The sequence below is a fragment of the Zea mays genome, chromosome 1 (genome assembly GCF_902167145.1).
Source record: "Zea mays cultivar B73 chromosome 1, Zm-B73-REFERENCE-NAM-5.0, whole genome shotgun sequence".
NCBI classification, from domain to species: domain Eukaryota; kingdom Viridiplantae; phylum Streptophyta; class Magnoliopsida; order Poales; family Poaceae; genus Zea; species Zea mays.
Window position 1 is genome coordinate 286,289,434 of NC_050096.1, and position 18,364 is coordinate 286,307,797.

Sequence of the window (18,364 nt, forward strand, 5' to 3'; positions counted from 1 at the left end):
TTAAGGATCTAGATGCTTTCACCTAGATCACCAACTCAACGCTTTCTTACCATCTCTCCTTTTGACTTATTTTGTCTTGAGTGCTAAACCATCGAAACTGCATGCATCAACCCATCGGCTGAATCACTAATCGTTCGTGAAATCGAATCCACGGTAGATTGCCGTGTCGAATCTCTTCAACCAATGAAGGGTACGGAAATATAATGAATTAATTAAAAAAATATAGATCTAAATATACAATTTTAAAATTGATTGATCTGAATGACATGTTCGAAAAATGTTAGTGGACATATGTATTTATTTATGTAGTTTACTTGATCCATAAAAGAATGTTGGAATTGCTCATTATTATTTTCCTATCGAACTCTTGCAGTATCACGGCCGTCGATGAGAGCAGAAGCCAGAAGCTAACACTAGCAGATTGGGTTAGCAGAAAGGCAGTCACAACTTCATCTGAAAAGCCCCCACATCCCCTGTTTTGGATGACTCTCCTACATATTCTCTTGAACAAACCAGTCAATTATTGATTTCTAGACTTGATCCATGACTAAACCTGAACACGCAGAGAAGCATTCAACTGAAGAACAGTAACAAGTCAACGCCCTGACACTACAAGCAGCAACTAAGGAACACATGCAATGCGTGCTCTTGCTTCCTCTCATCGCGTCATGCCATCTTGAGGCTGAGCCAGTGGAACAGCAGCGGCGGCGGCGGCTGCACCCCGACGCCGTCCTCCACCTGCACCACTTCCAGCCCGGTCGCCGGCCTCCTCTTGTGATACGGCGTGCCGTGCCCCTGGCGCCAGTCACGGCCGGAGACGGTGAGCACGTCGGACTCCGTCGACGACGACGAGAGACTCTCCCCACCGGACGGGTACTCGCCGTACCTCTTCTTGGCCCCGGCTCCACCCACCGCGAGCGTGAGCTCCAGCTCCGCGTCGTCGTCGGTTTCCTCCGCCTCGTCGTCGTCGTCCTCTTCCTCCTCCGCGCTCCGCACGTACTCGACGACCGGCGCCGCGACGTCGAGGCTGAGAGCGGGGCGCGGCGTCGGCGTCGCTGCTGCTACGTGTCCGCCGCGGCCGCGAGCAGCGTAGCGGTGCTCGTAGTCGTAGGCGCACATGGCGAGGGCCCCTCTGTTGTACTCGGTGCAGCTGCCGTTCGGCGAGGTGGACAGGTTCCTCTGGCTCTTGAGCCCCCGTTTGAGGTCTCGCATCAGAAGCTTCTGAATCCTGTACAAGCGATGGAGCTCGTGAACCTGTGGCATCAGAGAAGATGTCGGTCAGTGTACTGTGCTTTAGTTTCTTCTGAGGCCCAGCAGCTTCTAATGCTGGAAACCACTCTAAGCTTTTTGAGCTTACTTGCTGTCTGAAAGTCTCTTCATGCTTCAGCATGGCCACCTTCAGCGTGTCTTTATCGCAGTGCCTGAATGCTCGCTCCATGGGCATTGTGAGAGTAGTGCTTCTCACTCTGTCTTTTTCGATCTGCAATGAAGTGAATTCAAATAAGAGGTGAGTACTATGCAAATGCAACTGAGAGAGAAATGCAACACTACAATGAGAAATGCAAAACATTACATGCAGAGGAAGGAAGGAAAAGAGAGAGAGAGAGAGAGAGAGAGAGAGAGAGAGAGAATAATCAGGAGCAACACTACAATGAGAAGGCTAGGTAAGCCTGAAAGCATCTCAATCGTAGCTCCCAGAGCTTAAGAATGGTTGAAGTGACATTGAAGCTTGATGTGCAAATCAGGGTGCAAACAAAAGGAAGGAGTTCATTCCTCACCTAGTGTAACTGGTACCCGATGGAGGATGTCAGAGAAGTGACTCACAAACTGTATCCCTACTGAGCTCTAACTACTCCTTGGCGCTTGCCACTCTCAGTTTCTGATCATTGTATGGCTCCAAAGGCCACAGGCTTTCCCTTATATACACATCCATGTCCACTCCACTCCACTCCACAAGCACAGCGAGCACGCTGTGCGGCTCCTGCCTTTCTCTCTGTGCCTCTGAACCGCTTCTCTCTGGACTCTGAAGAAAAGAGGGAGCTAGCAGGAGACAAGACACGAATGATGTAAGATTCCTTTCGCAGTGGCCGTATTTTTAACTGGGCATGCCGAAGCCGAACGATAAAAGCACACATCACTGTGGCCCTGTTCTTGCAGAGGTCCAGGAACAAGAGGAAAGCAGGATGACGACGACTACGGCTGCTGCTGCAGGGTTACTGAGAAATGGACCACCACACCACCTAAATTACATGTGCCTTTGCGTGATCATTCGGCCGTAATAGAAAATTACTGTGGCAGAATGTCCGGTAAAGAAGGGTGATGAACGCAAGCTTTTTGGAGCAAAGTGTGAGGTGAAAGGTAAGCTTTTGGGCGACAGAAATACGTCAGTGGACCTCTATTCTTTCAATGTGTATACGAGGCGTCAACAACAGCTTTAAATCATTTTATACCGGACAGTCCTTTTTTTCTCTCTACCGTGGCACCTGTTTTCATTTCGGAGTTACTAGGGTACAGCAGGGGAGGCTCCAGAGTCCAGAATACCATCAGCATCATCCAAGTGACAGAACAAGAGTCTTTTTTTTTTACCACCATCATGTTCTTTCAAACTGAAGCGGTTAATGTGTTTCGTTAGATGAATGAAGGAAGCTGTTAACATATCAAGCTCAGATCATTGGAAGCGAAAATGCCTACTAATCAGACACATGGGATCAGGGCATGAAATGATGATTTCATTCTCAGCGCACGCCAGATTGACTCCGGTTTGACTGCTTTCTTTATTTTAAGCAGATGATGGTGATGATGATGACGATGCAAGAAACAGCCCTGAAACATTTTGATATGCAACATGGTGTACAAATTCCCCATCCATGGGACCAGTCAGTGCCCCATTATCATGCATGATTTGGGGCAAGGACTGGGTACTCTCCTTGAAGTGCAGTGCTCCGTTGGAAGCCCCGGCCCCGGGCTGGCCATTGGTCAGTGCAACCATTGCCGCTCTTCCTGTTCATCCGTCCTCACTCCTCAGACTCAGAGTCTCAGACCCCCTACTCTAATTGCACTGGGAAGCAGCTAGTAATAATCTAGTGTTAGCAGAAGGAGATGGGTGCTGAACCAGACAAACTGTGCGTTAAAAATGGACTAACCTACAGCAAAAAGTGGCTTTCCCATTTGAACCACCAGTCCATCATGTCACTCACGCAGTCACGCTCCACAGCTCCACATGGTGCCTAGAGGAGGTACCGAGGTAACCATGCCCAAGTGCGGTTCCAAGAAAAGATGAGCTGAAAGGGCAGGGCAGCACCATGCAAGAGCCTGCAGTGAAGCAAGTAAACAATGCCTCCAGATGAGTAGTGATCACTCCAGCAGTTTTTTTTTTTAATTTATACAGTAGCAACTAGCAAGCAGGCTCCACCCAATTGGTTAACAGATGAGTAGTGGCCACACCCACACCTGCAGAAAGATGCATGATAATACTCTGGGTTAACAGATGCAACCCTTGCTTATGTCAGTTCACTTGTGGTTCTGGAACCCAGAGCAGCAGGGTAGGGTCTAGAAATGGTCTTTTCAATCAGCGGCGCGTGGGGAACGGGGGTGGAAGAACGGAGGGCGGGGCGGCCGACAGCCGCGCACGCGCTGCCGCGGGAGGGAGGAGCAACCGGGCCAGGTGGCGGGACCCGCTCTACTGTTGGGCCCACATGGTATCACCAGCCCATGGGCCCGGCCGATCTTCCTGTCCTGGGCCATTGCAGATTCTCAGTGACGTCTCGCGTGGTAATAAAGATTTGGCCGAGACCGACGATTTAGCCACATGATAATTCTCTACGCTGGTAATAAAGATTGAGAGTGGTAGAACTAATAAAGATTGAGAGTCGTAAACAAAACAATATAGTTTATAGTGTAAAATAATATTTTGTATGACTACATACAGCACAGTTTAATGGCACACCTGCTCGCTGCTCCTTGCCAGAGCGAGAGCATATGCAGTTTTTTAGGTATGTTGGCGCTCATATATGGGAGATGAAGCAGTGAAAACTACTATTTTAGCTTTATCTTGCGGAAGAGCGTCTAGCGTAATAGTTAAGGTTTGTGAGTAGCATCTTTAGATTTTGGTTTCGATCCTCCTGAGAACGAATTTTTGGCTTGGTTAAAAAAAAAAATCTTCTCGTTGTGCCCCGCCTGCTCCCGGATTACGTCCTACGCGTCTCCCTCCGGCTAGATCGTTGCAGAGTGAACGGTGACGGCCCGCCAGTGATGGAGACCTGGGTTCGAGATTTTTTTTTTCGGTCGAGACCATATTTCGATATTTTCTTAATATAATATCGGGAGGGCAGTGGTCTTTCACTTCCCGACCGAGCTCTACCTTGTCCCGTTCCTATGTAAAGAGCATGATTTAAGGAGTTTATGGATTAAGCTGTTTTTAAAGACCTGTTTAGCAAAAAAACAACTTACAATAACTCATGAAGCTTTCTATTTGTATGTTCCTCGCTCTCATACATTTTCTTTGTCCCCCGATCCATCCTACATTACTCCACTCTTTTCGCAATAATATCCTCCTCTAACACGGTGTGTTAGTTACAATTTAGAGCAGCGAAATATTTGTTGGTGTTGTTCAATATGAGCCTGTGTGCCATATATCGTGTGCAGCCATATGGAGTTCGGCTTTCACCTTTTTTTTAGCCTCACAATATGTACACATACCAGTCACTCAGCCGCGACAGTCTTCACTTCATCAATCAAATTTTGTCGTACTGAATTATTCATTTAATTTTTTATTACACTTAACATTTATTGTTGACGACCTTAGAATTTATCTGAATGAGTTGAAATAAGGTTGGCAAAGTCCAATCAAATCCGACAAATAAAAAATAGTCAGCTTATTATCGTTACTGTGCCTTGATTCAAGTGATTACGTAATGAAAAGGTTACGTTTCCGTTATGATGTACTACGAGTACGACCATGCTTTCTAGTAGATATTATGAAAAATAAAACGTACACGTACGTACTTAGCTCGAAGTGAGGACGAACAGAGACATGCAGGTGAGAGCGCACGTTAATTAATCTCCTACGATATGTAGGTACTTTATTAGCATTATCCACTGCAGCTATTATTATATTTTTTAGATAATGGGAAAAAGGTTTCCGGCCTACATCAAAGATGACGGCCGTCCAAAAAACAGTAGTACTGCCAGAAAATAAAAGAAGCCACAAGCGGCAAAAAGACCCAAGCGCAGTTGGGATTGGAATAACTAGCCACTAGTTATTCTATTTCTAAAGCTCCAACCGTGCTTGGCGAAGATTTGCATCATTGAGACTTCCAGGGTCCTGCAGGCAACTTTGATCCTTACGATGTCCTCTTCACGCCTTTGGAGAAGCCCCCAGAACCGACACCAATAAGTCCCTCGAAAGAGTACCTGCAAGTAAGTTATAATAGGCTTCTTATCAAAAACCACATCATTTCGGCTTATCCACAACGCCCAGCAGATTGCTATGGCACCAACATAAATCTTTGCCTTTGTTTCTTTATCGAACTCCTGCAACCAGGAGGATCCCATATCCTGTATGCTAGTTGGTTCTCTAATACCAAAGGTAAAGAAAATCGTTCGCCAAAGAAATCTAGCATAGTGACAATCGAAGAAAAGATGTTGGATGGTCTCGTCATGAGAACAAAATATACACTTTTTTGATCCTACCCAGTTTCTTTTGATTAGGTTGTCTTTTGTCAAGATCACCCCCCGTGTTAGGAACCAGCAGAATATCTTAATTTTTAGTGGTACTTTAAGTTTCCAGATGAGAGACTCTTGACGGTGTATTCCCCTCTCAATCAAGGCTGCATACATCGAGTGAGAGGAGAACTTCCCGTTTTGGTGAAGGCTCCAACTGAAAGTGTCTTTTGATTGGTTTAATGAAAGGCCCACTACCTTGTTAACTAGCGAATACCACCGTCCCAAGTTATCTCCATGCAATCCCCTGCGAAAGGATACATTTAGCGGGACAGTCTCAAGCACCGTAGCTACTTTCACATTTTTATGTCGAACAATATTATATAGACTCGGGTATTTGTGCTGGAGTGTAAAATTCCCCAGCCACTTATCTTCCCAAAATCTAGTTGTTTGTCCGTTATTGACTTTAAACGTTCCATTCGCTAAAAAAAGGTTTTTAACTTTCATTAAGCCTGACCAAAAGTGCGAATCTCCTGGTTTCCTAATTACCTGCCCCACGGTCTTGTATACAGCTAGGATCCATCATATAGCGACAAGCTTTGACTGAAAGGAGAGAGAGAAAAAAAAAGTTGTGGAATGGAAAACGGAAGCTGACAAGCTTAAAGAAGGGATCGAAAGGAGCAAAACGGCAGGAAAAAGTTTGTGGGAGGGGGTGAAAGCCGCTGTCACGTAGCGTCATCCGTGTCCTCTCGCCGCCGTAACACACATACATACTACCCCTTTGCGAGGAACAAGCTGTCGCTTTGGCACGTAATAGCCGGGCACGAAAGGTTCCCTCGCTTTTACGTGCTCTGTGATCCCACGAATTCAGTGCGCCGTTACGTTCATCATGCACTGAAACGGGCTAATATAGTTATTAATTAATATCGAAGTGCTGTTGTTTGTGTATTCGAGACAAAGAAGGGTACTAGATTGTTACACGAATACCTAGTATCAGCTACAATACTATATAAAAATGCAGAGATAAGCACCAAGCTGAAACTAGGTGCGACACAGCGACAGAACTAAGCCTAGCCATGATAAGGGTGAAGCATGCTTGCATTGGCAGCAATCCAGGAGCTCTAAGCAGCGTAGCCACTTAAATTCAGTGCTCAACTTTACCCCGAAAGCGCATTGGTTGCAGTAATTTAATTGCCCGCAGGTTCTGTTAAACAAACCACTAAAAAAGCCACCCTTCACTTTACATGAGCAGCGTGTGACCTCATCATGCCTTGTATAGAACCCTAACATTCCACTCGTGCCTTGCGCCAAGTCTACCGTGCTCGTGCCGTTAGGGTCTTAGGGATCGTCATGGAAATGGGTCAGGAACAAGGGTGACAATACTAGTTTCCTAATCCTGATACGTACGTCCTTCTTCAGCAATAATATAAACCTGATGCCTTTGATGCGACGTTAGGCTTCTTTTGGTTCTCCTAGTATTTAGGGCATGTTTGGTTTGTGTCTAAATATGTCACACTTTACCTAAGATTAGTCGTCCGAATTGAATAACTAACCTTTGGCAGAAAAGTTATACAAAGTGTGACAACTTAGGTAGTAAACCAAACATGCCTTTAGTCTCTCCATCGGCTCCCGACTTGTTAATTAAGAGATATTGCATAGGGGATTTCTTCTCATTTAATATATCAACAAGCAACATACGCAGACCCGAGTTTAGATTGTCAGTGATTATTTCGAGCGCGACTCATGGGGCGAGTTCATCACCATCTAAATCCAAGAATCCTCTCCTCAACCTACCCTTCTCTGAGAAGCTGACGAAGTCCAACCATGAACTAGGTCAGGGCTGCTAACGCGATGGAAAGTTGCTCAACTTCTTAAACAGTGACACCAAGACGACGACGACCAAAATATCCTAGAAGGGTGATGATAGAAAATAGATGAAGGTGGACAATCAAGAGCATGAAAATTAGGAATCTAGAGATCCACAAGTCCTGAGCTATCTTCTCTCATCGCTATCAAAAGACATGACGATTTTTTTAAGTGTTTTTGTCAAAACCGTAGCTAAACCTGGACAACGATCTAAGATGTCTTTGCCTCGCAAACAAGACTAAGAACCATCAATGTAGGTTGGTCCTAGTAAATACCAAAAGGTGTGATCTATCTGTTCCGATCCTAAATACTTCAAAAAGATAAAATCCTTGGGCGATGAGCAAGCAAAAGTTATCCGACCTATAGAAGATGAAGAATTGATTATAATGACACGTCCAACCGATTGTTTGGATGATTCTATCTATTGTTGTCTTTGTAGGTTGGAGCTTATATCAACTTGATGTACATAATATATTCTTGTATGGGCATCTATACGAAAGGGTCTATATATGGAGCAACCTCTTGGGCTCCTAGCTATGAAGATGTGTTAAAATCTTGATATGTTTACAAACTTGATAAAGCAATATATAAATAAAAACAAGCCCCTAGAGCTTGATACTCTCAGTTAAGTAGTAAACTGATCTCTATCGGTTTTCATATGTATCAAAGATAGACATATCATTATTATCTTATAACAAATAGAATATAATATTTTTTATGCTTGTCTGATATAGTTGTTGCTGGTTCATCCAAGAAGGCCACCACCATTTTGTCGCATGACTTAGGAAAAGGATTTGCTCTCGAGGGCTCATGAATTTTCTACTATTTTCTTGGTATATAGGTAACAAGAACGTCAATTTAGATTGTGTTTACTCATGAAAAGTATGCATCTATCTTCTTAAACCAGTTGGAATGATAGATCGCAAACTTATTGTCACACCACTTTTAATAAGTGAGAAGTATCACTTCATGAAGGACATCCTATAGAGCCAAATGATGCCACATGCTATAGAACTGTAGTACGAACTTTGCACTATAGAAGTGTAGTAGGAACTTTGCAGTACATAATTTTGACTTCGACTAATATTGCATTCTCGGTAAATAAGGTATGTTAGTTTCTGCATGCTCCTATTACTATTTATTGGAAAATAGTCAAGACGATATTGAGATGTATTAAGCAGACCACTAGTTTAAAGCTGGAAATTAAGAGTTCAAATTATACTCTTTATTGTGCTTCCTCTAGTGTAGATTGGGAAGGGGATATAGATGATAGAAGATCTATAAGCAATTTTGTAGTTTACTTGGATAGTAATCTTATCTCATGAAGTGCATGCAAGACATTGTACCAGGATCTGACATTGAAGTTCAATACAAAGCCTTAGCAAATGCTACAACAGAAGTTATGTGGTTGCAAATCTGGTTACTTAAAACCTGAACCCATTTCGAGCTCTCCCCGCGTTTTGCGGTCGTTGTTTTGCAAAAAGGTCCTTCGTCTTTTCGCGATTCAACTCGTGGTCCTCGCCCGAACCCCAACCAGGTTCGGTTGGGCGGCCCGCCGTGGTCCCCCGAGCACTAGTCTCGCCTCGCCCAAACCCTAGCTTGCTGCCGCCTCCTCCTGCTTCGCCTACTTCGAAGCCCTTGACTCACTTCACCGCCGCGACGAGCCTCTCAACAACCTCTGCCACAGTGACAGGCACGAGCCCTCCATCGCCTCCGACTCGTCGCCTCGGCCCACCACTTTCTTACTAGGGCGACACCGTTGTTCGCGTAGAGACCGCCACCTCCACCACTGACCCAATAAGCCTTGCCTCCTCCCTCCCGCCACCACAACGCGCAACTCTGGCATCCCCGACATAGCTCTGCTAGCAGCCGCGTTGTCCCTCCGTCGGATCCCACGCGTTCCTCCTCGAATGCGTGCAACCTTCACAAACGTGTGCCACCCTCTGCCTCCTCTGCGGCCGCGCAGCCTCCGCGAATGTGCTCGTACATCATAAAAGTTCAAGACCTAGAATCCTAGATCGGCTTTCCCCCCTTGTTCGGCGAAGGCGTTTCAGGGTATTCATCATGGATCGATCGATCATGGTGGAGGGGGAGACATCAGAGGAGGCAAAGAGGAGGCGGACGGGGCCACTAGAGGCGCAGGAGTTGGAGGAGCGCTTGGAGTCTCTCAGGGACAAAATTGTGGCCGCAAGGATTGTCACTGGCAGCCGATTCGGCGAGGAGCAGCGACAGTCCTTGTTGCAGGAGTGGTTGCGCCTCGCATCTGCCAAGTTGGATCTAGATCTCTCAGGCATGAGCGAGTTGGACCGATCGGCAGAGGCGCTGCCTTGGTTGATACCGCCGGAGGAGGCAGACAAGAGGACGACGCACACACGGCAAGAGGCACAGGAGTTGGAGGAGCGCATGACCTGTCTGCTGTTGCTATTTGAGGACGTAGCAGATGACAGGATTCTCGCTAAAGAGGAGCTTGGAGCAGCAGCCGACGAGTTCCAGCTCCGCTTGACGATGCGTCAACGGGCCTTGACGCGCGAGTACTCGCGCCTCGCCAACCTGAAGAGGCCTCCGGATCTCTCCGGCATGACCGACACCGACTAGGCGGCAGAGGCGGAGAGGCTGAGGGAGGAGAAGCTGCAGAAGGCGCGTCAACTACAGGACCAGGGGGACATGAGCGGTGCCCGCGAGTGTGAAGGTCTGGCATGCATCATCGACTTCGATGTCAAGCAGGGTGTGAAAGGGAAATGTGCCCTTGGGCCATTTCTAAGTATTTTGGTGATTTAGTGTCCAACACAAGTGCCTAAGTGTTGATCTATGCAAAGTGGTGGACAAAGTGAAAATCAAGTCAAAAGGTATGTTTCTCAGACTTAGTACATTGTTTTAGAGACTAATGTATTGTGTCTAAGTGCTGGAAACAGGAGAAATCGAATTGGAGAAGAGATGACCTTGTTTAGCCAAAGCCAGCTCTGTCTGGGTGCACCGGACTGTCCGGTGGTGCACCGGACAGTGTCCGGTGCGCCAGACTGGCTCAGGCGAACTTGCTGCTCTCGGGAAGAAATTAACGGCGTACGACTAAAATTCACCGGACTGTCCGGTGTGCACCGGACTGTCCGATGAGCCAACGGTCGGCAGCGTGATCCACGCGGGACACGTGGCCGAGCCAACGGCTAGTAGGAGGCACCGGACTGTCCGGTGCACCAACGGCTCCAAGGCTGCCAACGGTCGGCTTTGCCAAATAAGGAAGGAAATCCGCACCGGACAGTGTCCGGTGGTGCACCGGACTGTCCGGTGCGCCAGGCGACAGAAGGCAAGAATTGCCTTCCAGGAATGCTCTCAACGGCTCCTAGCTGCCTTGGGGCTATAAAAGGGACCCCTAGGCGCATGGAGGAGGATAACCAAGCATTCTCTAAGCATTCCTAAGCACTAAGACATCGATTCCGCGCTTTTGATTCCTTGCAATAGCATTTAGAGCTCTAGTTGAGTTGTGAACTCATTGAGTTGTGTTGTGAGCTCTTGTTGCGACTTGTGTGCGTGGTGTTGCTGTGATTTCTTGTCTTGAGTGTGTTGCTCATCTCTCCCTTACTCCGTGCTTCTTTGTGAACTTCAAGTGTAAGGGCGAGAGGCTCCAAAGTGTGGAGATTCCTCGCAAACGAGATATAGTAAAGCAAGCAAAACACCGTGGTATTCAAGTGGGTCTTTGGACCGCTTGAGAGGGATTGATTGCAACCCTCGTCCGTTGGGACGCTACAACGTGGAGTAGGCAAGCGTTGGTCTTGGCCGAACCACGGGATAAACCACTATGCCATCTCTGTGATTGATCTCGTGTGGTTATTGTGTTTTGTTGAGACTCCTCTCTAAGCCACTTGGCATTATTGTGCTAACGCCTAATCAAGTTTTTGTGGATTAAGTTTCAAGTTTCACAGGATCACCTATTCACCCCCCCTCTAGGTGCTCTCAATTGGTATCAGAGTCGTTCTCTTCACAAAGGGACTAATCGCCCGAAGAGATGGATCCTAAGGGGAAGGGAATTGTGATCAATGATAAGGAGAAGGAGTCCTTCGTCAATGAGCCAAAAGATGACAAGCCTACCGACTTAGGCTCGGGCCACAAACGAAGAGATGGGAAGAAGAAGAAGACGAGGCGCATCAAGGAGATCGTCTACTACGACGACAGCGATGAGTCCTCTTCTTCCCAAAAGGACAACGACGACAACGACTACGACAAAAGAAAGACGGTTAATTCGAATTTTTCTTTCGATTACTCTCGTATTCCGCATAGCTCAAATGCACATTTGCTTTCCATCCCTCTTGGAAAACTTCCACACTTTGATGGGGAGGACTACGGATTTTGGAGTCACAAAATGCGTAGTCACATGTTCTCTCTCCATCCAAGTATATGGGAGATTGTTGAGAATGGAATGAAATTTGATAGCTCCGATAGTCCTGTATTTATTAATGAACAGATTCATAAAAATGCACAAGCTACTACTGTGTTGTTAGCCTCTTTGTGCAGGGACGAGTATCATAAGGTGAGCGGCTTGGACAATGCCAAGCAGATCTGGGACACCCTCAAGATCTCTCATGAGGGGAACGACGTCACCTTGCTCACCAAGATGGAGTTGGTAGAGGGCGAGCTCGGGAGATTTGCAATGATAAGGGGCGAGGAGCCAACCCAAACATACAACCGGCTCAAGACCTTCATCAACAAAATAAGGAGCTACGGAAGCACGCGATGGACGGACCACGACGTCGTTCGCCTAATGCTAAGGTCCTTTACTGTACTTGATCCACATCTGGTGAACAATATTCGTGAAAATCCTAGGTACACCAAGATGTCGCCCGAAGAAGTTCTTGGGAAGTTTGTGAGCGGGCGAATGATGATCAAGGAGGCGAGATACGTGGACGACGCATTGAATGGTCCAATCAATGAGCCTCAACCCTTTGCTCTCAAGGCAACAAGAAGCAAGGGGGCGCTACCTAGCAAGGTGGCACAAGTTGAGGCGGCAGGGCTAAATGATGAAGAGATGGCTTTCATCATCAAGCGCTTCAAGACAGCGCTAAAGGGTCACAAGGGGCAGCCAAGCAAGACCAAGACAAAGGGGAAGCGATCATGCTTCAAGTGTGGTAAGATTGGTCATTTTATCGCTAACTGCCCCGATAATGATAGTGACCAGGAACAGGGGAACAAGAGGGAGAAGAAGAAGGCATACAAAAAGGCTAAGGGCGAGGCACACCTTGGCAAGGAGTGGGACTCGGATTGTTCGTCATCCGACTCCGACAATGAAGGACTCGCAGCCACCGCCTTCAACAAGTCATCCCTCTTCCCCAACGAGCGCCACACATGCCTCATGGCGAAGGAGAAGAAGGTATGTACTCGAAACAATGCCACTTATGATTCTTCTAGTGATGATGAGTCCAGTGATGAAGAAATAGATTACTCTAGTTTGTTCAAGGGATTGGATAGAACTAAAATAGATAAGATTAATGAATTGATTGATGCCTTGAATGAAAAGGATAGACTTTTAGAGAAACAAGAGGACCTTTTATATGAAGAGCATGACAAATTTTTAGAGGCACAAAAATCTCATGCTTTAGAAGTTAAAAGAAATGAAATGCTTTCTTGTGAACTATCTTCTTGCCATGAGACAATTTCTAGCTTAAGGAGCATAAATGATGATTTGAATGCTAAGCTAGAAATAGCTAGTAAATCTAACTCTTGTGTAGAACATGTTATGATTTGCAATAGGTGTAAAGATTTTGACATTGATGCCTGTAGTGAACACCTAGTTTCAATTTCCAAATTGAATGATGAATTGGCTAGTCTTAATGACCAACTTAAGACTAGCAAGAATGAATTTGACAAGCTAAAATTTGCAAGGGATGCCTACACGATTGGTAGACACCCCTCAATTAAGGATGGACTTGGCTTCAAGAGGGAAGCCAAGGACTTAACAAGCCATAAGGCTCCCATCTCCATCAAGGGGAAAGGGAAGGCCCCTATGGCAAATAGTGTGCAAAAGAACCATGCTTTCTTATACAATGATAGGAAATATTCTAGGAATGTTCATTGCAATAAAGTTGTTTCATATGCCATGACTGCTTCTAGTTCCCATGTTGTGCATGGTAGAAATTTAGCGAGGAAAAATGTTATTAATCACATGCCTAGAAGAAATGTTGTTCATGTTTCTAGGAAAACAAGTAGTGAACCTTCTACAATTTATCATGCTTTAAATGCTTCATTTGCTATTTGCAGAAAGGATAGGAATGTAGTTGCTATAAAATTAGGGGCAAAATGCAAGGGAGACAAAACTTGCATTTGGGTCCCTAAGGATATTTGTACTAACCTTGTAGGACCCAACATGAGTTGGGTACCTAAGACCCAAGCCTAAATTTGCCTTGCAGGTTTATGCATCCGGGGGTTCAAGCTGGATTATCGACAGCGGATGCACAAACCATATGACGGGAGAGAAGAAGATGTTCACCTCCTACGTCAAAAACAAGGATTCCTGAGAGCACCTAGAGGGGGGGGGGGTGAATAGGTGATCCTGTAAAACTTCAAAACTTAAGCCACAAAAACTTATTAAGTGTTAGCACAATTATGGCCAAGTGGCTAGAGAGGAGTCAAAACACAATAACCACGATAAATCAATCACAGAGATGACACGGTGGTTATCCCGTGGTTCGGCCAAGTACAAAACTTGCCTACTCCACGTTGTGGCGTCCCAACGGACGAGAGTTGCACTCAACTCCTCTCAAGTGATCCAATGATCAACTTGAATACCACGATGTTCTTGCTTTTCTTTTCTCAATCCCGTTTGCGAGGAATCTCCACAACTTGGAGCCTCTCGCCCTTACACTTTTAATGTTCACAGAGAATCACGGAGTAAGGAAGGGGATGAGCAACACACACAAGACTTCAAAAGATCAGAGCAACACGCACACAAGCAGCAATAAGAGCTCGCAACACAACTCAAAGAGTACACAACTCCACAAGAGCTCTATATGCTATCACAATGAATCGAATGCGCTAGATCAATGTCTTGGTGCTTAGAAAGGTTGTAGGAATGCTTGGTGTTCTCCTCCATGCGCCTAGGGGTCCCTTTTATAGCCCCAAGGCAGCTAGGAGCCGTTGAGAACACATCTGGAAGGCTATCCTTGCCTTCTGTCGTCGGGCGCACCGGACAGTCCGGTGCACACCGGACACTGTCCGGTGCCCGATTTGTTTCCATAAAAGCTCATCCGACCGTTGCTTTCTGTTGCAGATCTGGGCGCCGTTGGCGCACCGGACATGTCCGTTGCACACCGGACAGTCCGGTGCCCCATTCCGACCGTTGGCTCGGCCACGTGTCGCGCGCCGATCGCGCGGCCGACCGTTGGCCTGGCCAACCGTTGGCTCACCGGACAGTCCTGTGTACACCGGACAGTCCGGTGAATTTTAGCCGAAATCGCCGGAGAAAAACCCGAGAGCGGCTGGTTTGCTCCGCGCTGGTCTGGCGCACCGGACACTGTCCGGTGCACACCGGACAGTCCGGTGCCCCAGCCCGAAGCAGCCCTCCACTCCTCTTCTTCTTCCTGTTTCTAACACTTAGACAAGAATATTAGTACACAAAACCAATGTACTAAGGCTTAGAAACATACCTTAACTTGTGATTTGCACTTTGTTCATCCATGGGCATATTTTCACATTTAAGCACTTGTGTTTGCACTCAATCACCAAAATACTTAGAAATGGCCCAAAGGCACATTTCCCTTTCAATCTCCCCCTTTTTGGTGATTTATGCCAACACAACATAAAGCAAGTGGAACAAGTGCAAAACTACTTCAAATAAAAACTAACTTTGAGTTTTATTCAATTTTGGCATGTATGGATCATCCTTTGCCACCACTTGGTTTGTTTTTGCAAATCAAACTCAAATCTCTATCTCTAAGTCAAACACACATGTTGAGGCATAAAGATAGTCATTCCAAAAGAGGTTGATCAAAGATTTCAAAAACTCCCCCTATTTCCCATAATCAACACTTCTCCCCACAAGAAGCCAACTTTTGACAAGAGAGACAATAATAGACAATAAAAGCGTTTGACAAAACAAAAACTCTATTCTACTATTTTCAAAATCTCTCAAGTGGTAGCTGATCCATTTATCGCTACGGCCTTTATTTTCTCCCCCTTTGGCATCAAGCACCAAAACGGGATCAACCTTGGCCCTTTAACCCCATTGCCTCACCAAAATCTTCAATAAGAATACAAAGGCAATAAGAGTCTTAAAGATGAACTTGGAATAAGTTACCCTCTCATCGGAGTGCAGTGGAAGTCTTTCATGGTCCAAGTCCACCTTTTCCCTTTCAATCCTCCTTCGAGACTAAATCATCACACTCAAACACATGGTTAGTCTCAAGGGGTCAAGTTGTAACACATCTCCCCCTAAACATGTGCATCACTTTGCAACGGACTTGTGAGGTCCAGGGAGTGTTTTTACAACTTGAGCACCATAATAAGCAATAAAATGCAAAAAGGAACATGATCAAATGCATAAATACATGTATGCTACAATTCAATCCAAGTTCCGCGAATCTAAGACATTTAGCTCACTACGCAGCCTGCAAAAGGTCTTCTCATCTAGAGGCTTGGTAAAGATATCAGCTAGCTGGTTCTCGGTGCTAACATGAAACACTTCGATATCTCCCTTTTGCTGGTGGTCTCTCAAAAAGTGATGCCAGATGTCTATGTGCTTTGTGCGGCTGTGTTCAACAGGATTTTCCGCCATGCGGATAGCACTCTCATTATCACATAGGAGTGGGACTTTGCTCAGATTGTAGCCAAAGTCCCGGAGGGTTTGCCTCATCCAAAGTAGTTGCGCGCAGCACTGTCCTGCGGCAACATACTCGGCCTCAGCGGTGGATAGGGCAACGGAGGTTTGTTTCTTAGAGTTCCATGACACCAGGGACCTTCCTAAGAATTGGCACGTCCCTGTTGTACTCTTCCTATCGACCTTACATCCAGCATAGTCGGAGTCTGAGTATCCAACCAAGTCAAAGGTAGACCCCTTTGGATACCAGAGCCCGAAGCAAGGCGTAGCGACTAAATATCTAAGAATTCGCTTCACCGCCACTAAGTGACATTCCTTAGGATCGGATTGAAATCTAGCACACATGCATACACTAAGCATAATATCCGGTCTACTAGCACATAAATAAAGCAAAGAACCTATCATTGACCGGTATGCTTTTTGATCAACAGACTTACCTCCTTTGTTGAGGTCTGTGTGTCCGTCGGTTCCCATCGGCGTCTTTGCGGGCTTGGCGTCCTTCATCCCAAACCTCTTTAGCAAGTCTTGCGTGTACTTCGTTTGGGAGATGAAGGTGCCATCCTTGAGTTGCTTCACTTGGAACCCAAGGAAGTAATTTAACTCGCCCATCATCGACATCTCGAATTTTTGCGTCATCACCCTGCTAAATTCTTCACAAGACTTTTGGTTAGTAGAACCAAATATTATGTCATCGACATAAATTTGGCACACAAACAAATCACCATTACAAGTCTTAGTAAAAAGAGTTGGATCGGCTTTCCCAACCTTGAAAGCGTTAGTAATTAAGAAATCTCTAAGGCATTCATACCATGCTCTTGGGGCTTGCTTAAGTCCATAGAGCGCCTTAGAGAGCTTACACACATGGTCGGGGTACCGATCATCCTCGAAGCCAGGGGGTTGCTCCACGTACACCTCCTCCTTGATTGGCCCGTTGAGGAAAGCGCTCTTCACATCCATTTGGTACAACCTGAAAGAATGGTGAGCGGCATATGCTAGCAAGATACGAATGGACTCTAGCCTAGCCACAGGAGCGAAAGTCTCCTCAAAGTCCAAACCTGCGACTTGGGCATAACCTTTTGCCACAAGTCGAGCCTTGTTCCTTGTCACCACCCCGTGCTCGTCCTGTTTGTTGCGGAACACCCACTTGGTTCCCACAACATTTTGCTTTGGACGAGGCACCAGTGTCCAAACTTCATTGTGCTTGAAGTTGTTGAGTTCCTCCTGCATGGCCAACACTCAGTCCGGATCTAGCAAGGCCTCCTCTACCCTGAAAGGCTCAATAGAAGAGACAAAAGAGTAATGTTCACAAAAATTAACTAATCGAGACCGAGTAGTTACTCCCTTGCTAATGTCACCCAGAATTTGGTCGACGGGATGATCCCTTTGAATCGTCGCTCGAACTTGGGTTGGAGGTGCCGGTTGCGCTTCTTCCTCCATCACGTGATCATCTTGTGCTCCCCCTTGATCACACGCCTCCTTTTGATGGACCTGTTCATCGTCTTGAGTCGGGGGATGCACCATAATTGAGGAAGAAGGTTGATCTTGCTCCAAGCATTCCTGTGGTCGCACATCACCAATTGCCATGGTGCGCATAGCGGCCGTTGGAACATCTTCTTCATCTACATCATCAAGATCAACAACTTGCTCTCTTGGAGAGCCATTAGTCTCATCAAATACAACGTCGCTAGAGACTTCAACCAAACCCGATGATTTGTTGAAGACTCTATACGCCTTTGTATTTGAGTCATAACCTAATAAAAACCCTTCTACTGCTTTGGGAGCAAACTTAGAATTTCTACCTTTCTTCACTAGAATGTAGCACTTGCTCCCAAATACACGAAAGTAAGATACATTGGGTTTGTTACCGGTTAGTAGCTCATACGACGTCTTCTTGAGGAGGCGATGAAGGTAGACCCTATTGATGGCGTGGCAAGCCGTATTCACGGCTTCCGTCCAAAAGTACTCGGGGGTCTTGAACTCTCCTAGCATCGTCCTCGCCATGTCGATGAGCGTCCTGTTCTTTCTCTCTACCACACC

The 18,364-nt window shown here is 46.2% G+C and overlaps 1 protein-coding gene across 1 annotated transcript; it reads right to left on the bottom strand.

The window, feature by feature from the left end:
• Window positions 1-322: 322 nt before the first annotated feature.
• On the bottom strand, window positions 323-2,174 carry LOC103644043 (uncharacterized). Its single transcript, XM_008667245.4, has 3 exons — window positions 1,779-2,174; window positions 1,358-1,480; window positions 323-1,254 (listed from the first exon to the last, which is right to left on the bottom strand). The coding sequence occupies exons 2-3, from the start codon at window positions 1,442-1,444 to the stop codon at window positions 667-669; spliced, it is 675 nt and encodes a 224-aa protein (XP_008665467.1). The 5' UTR covers window positions 1,445-1,480; window positions 1,779-2,174; the 3' UTR covers window positions 323-666.
• Between the last annotated feature and the right edge of the window lie 16,190 nt (window positions 2,175-18,364).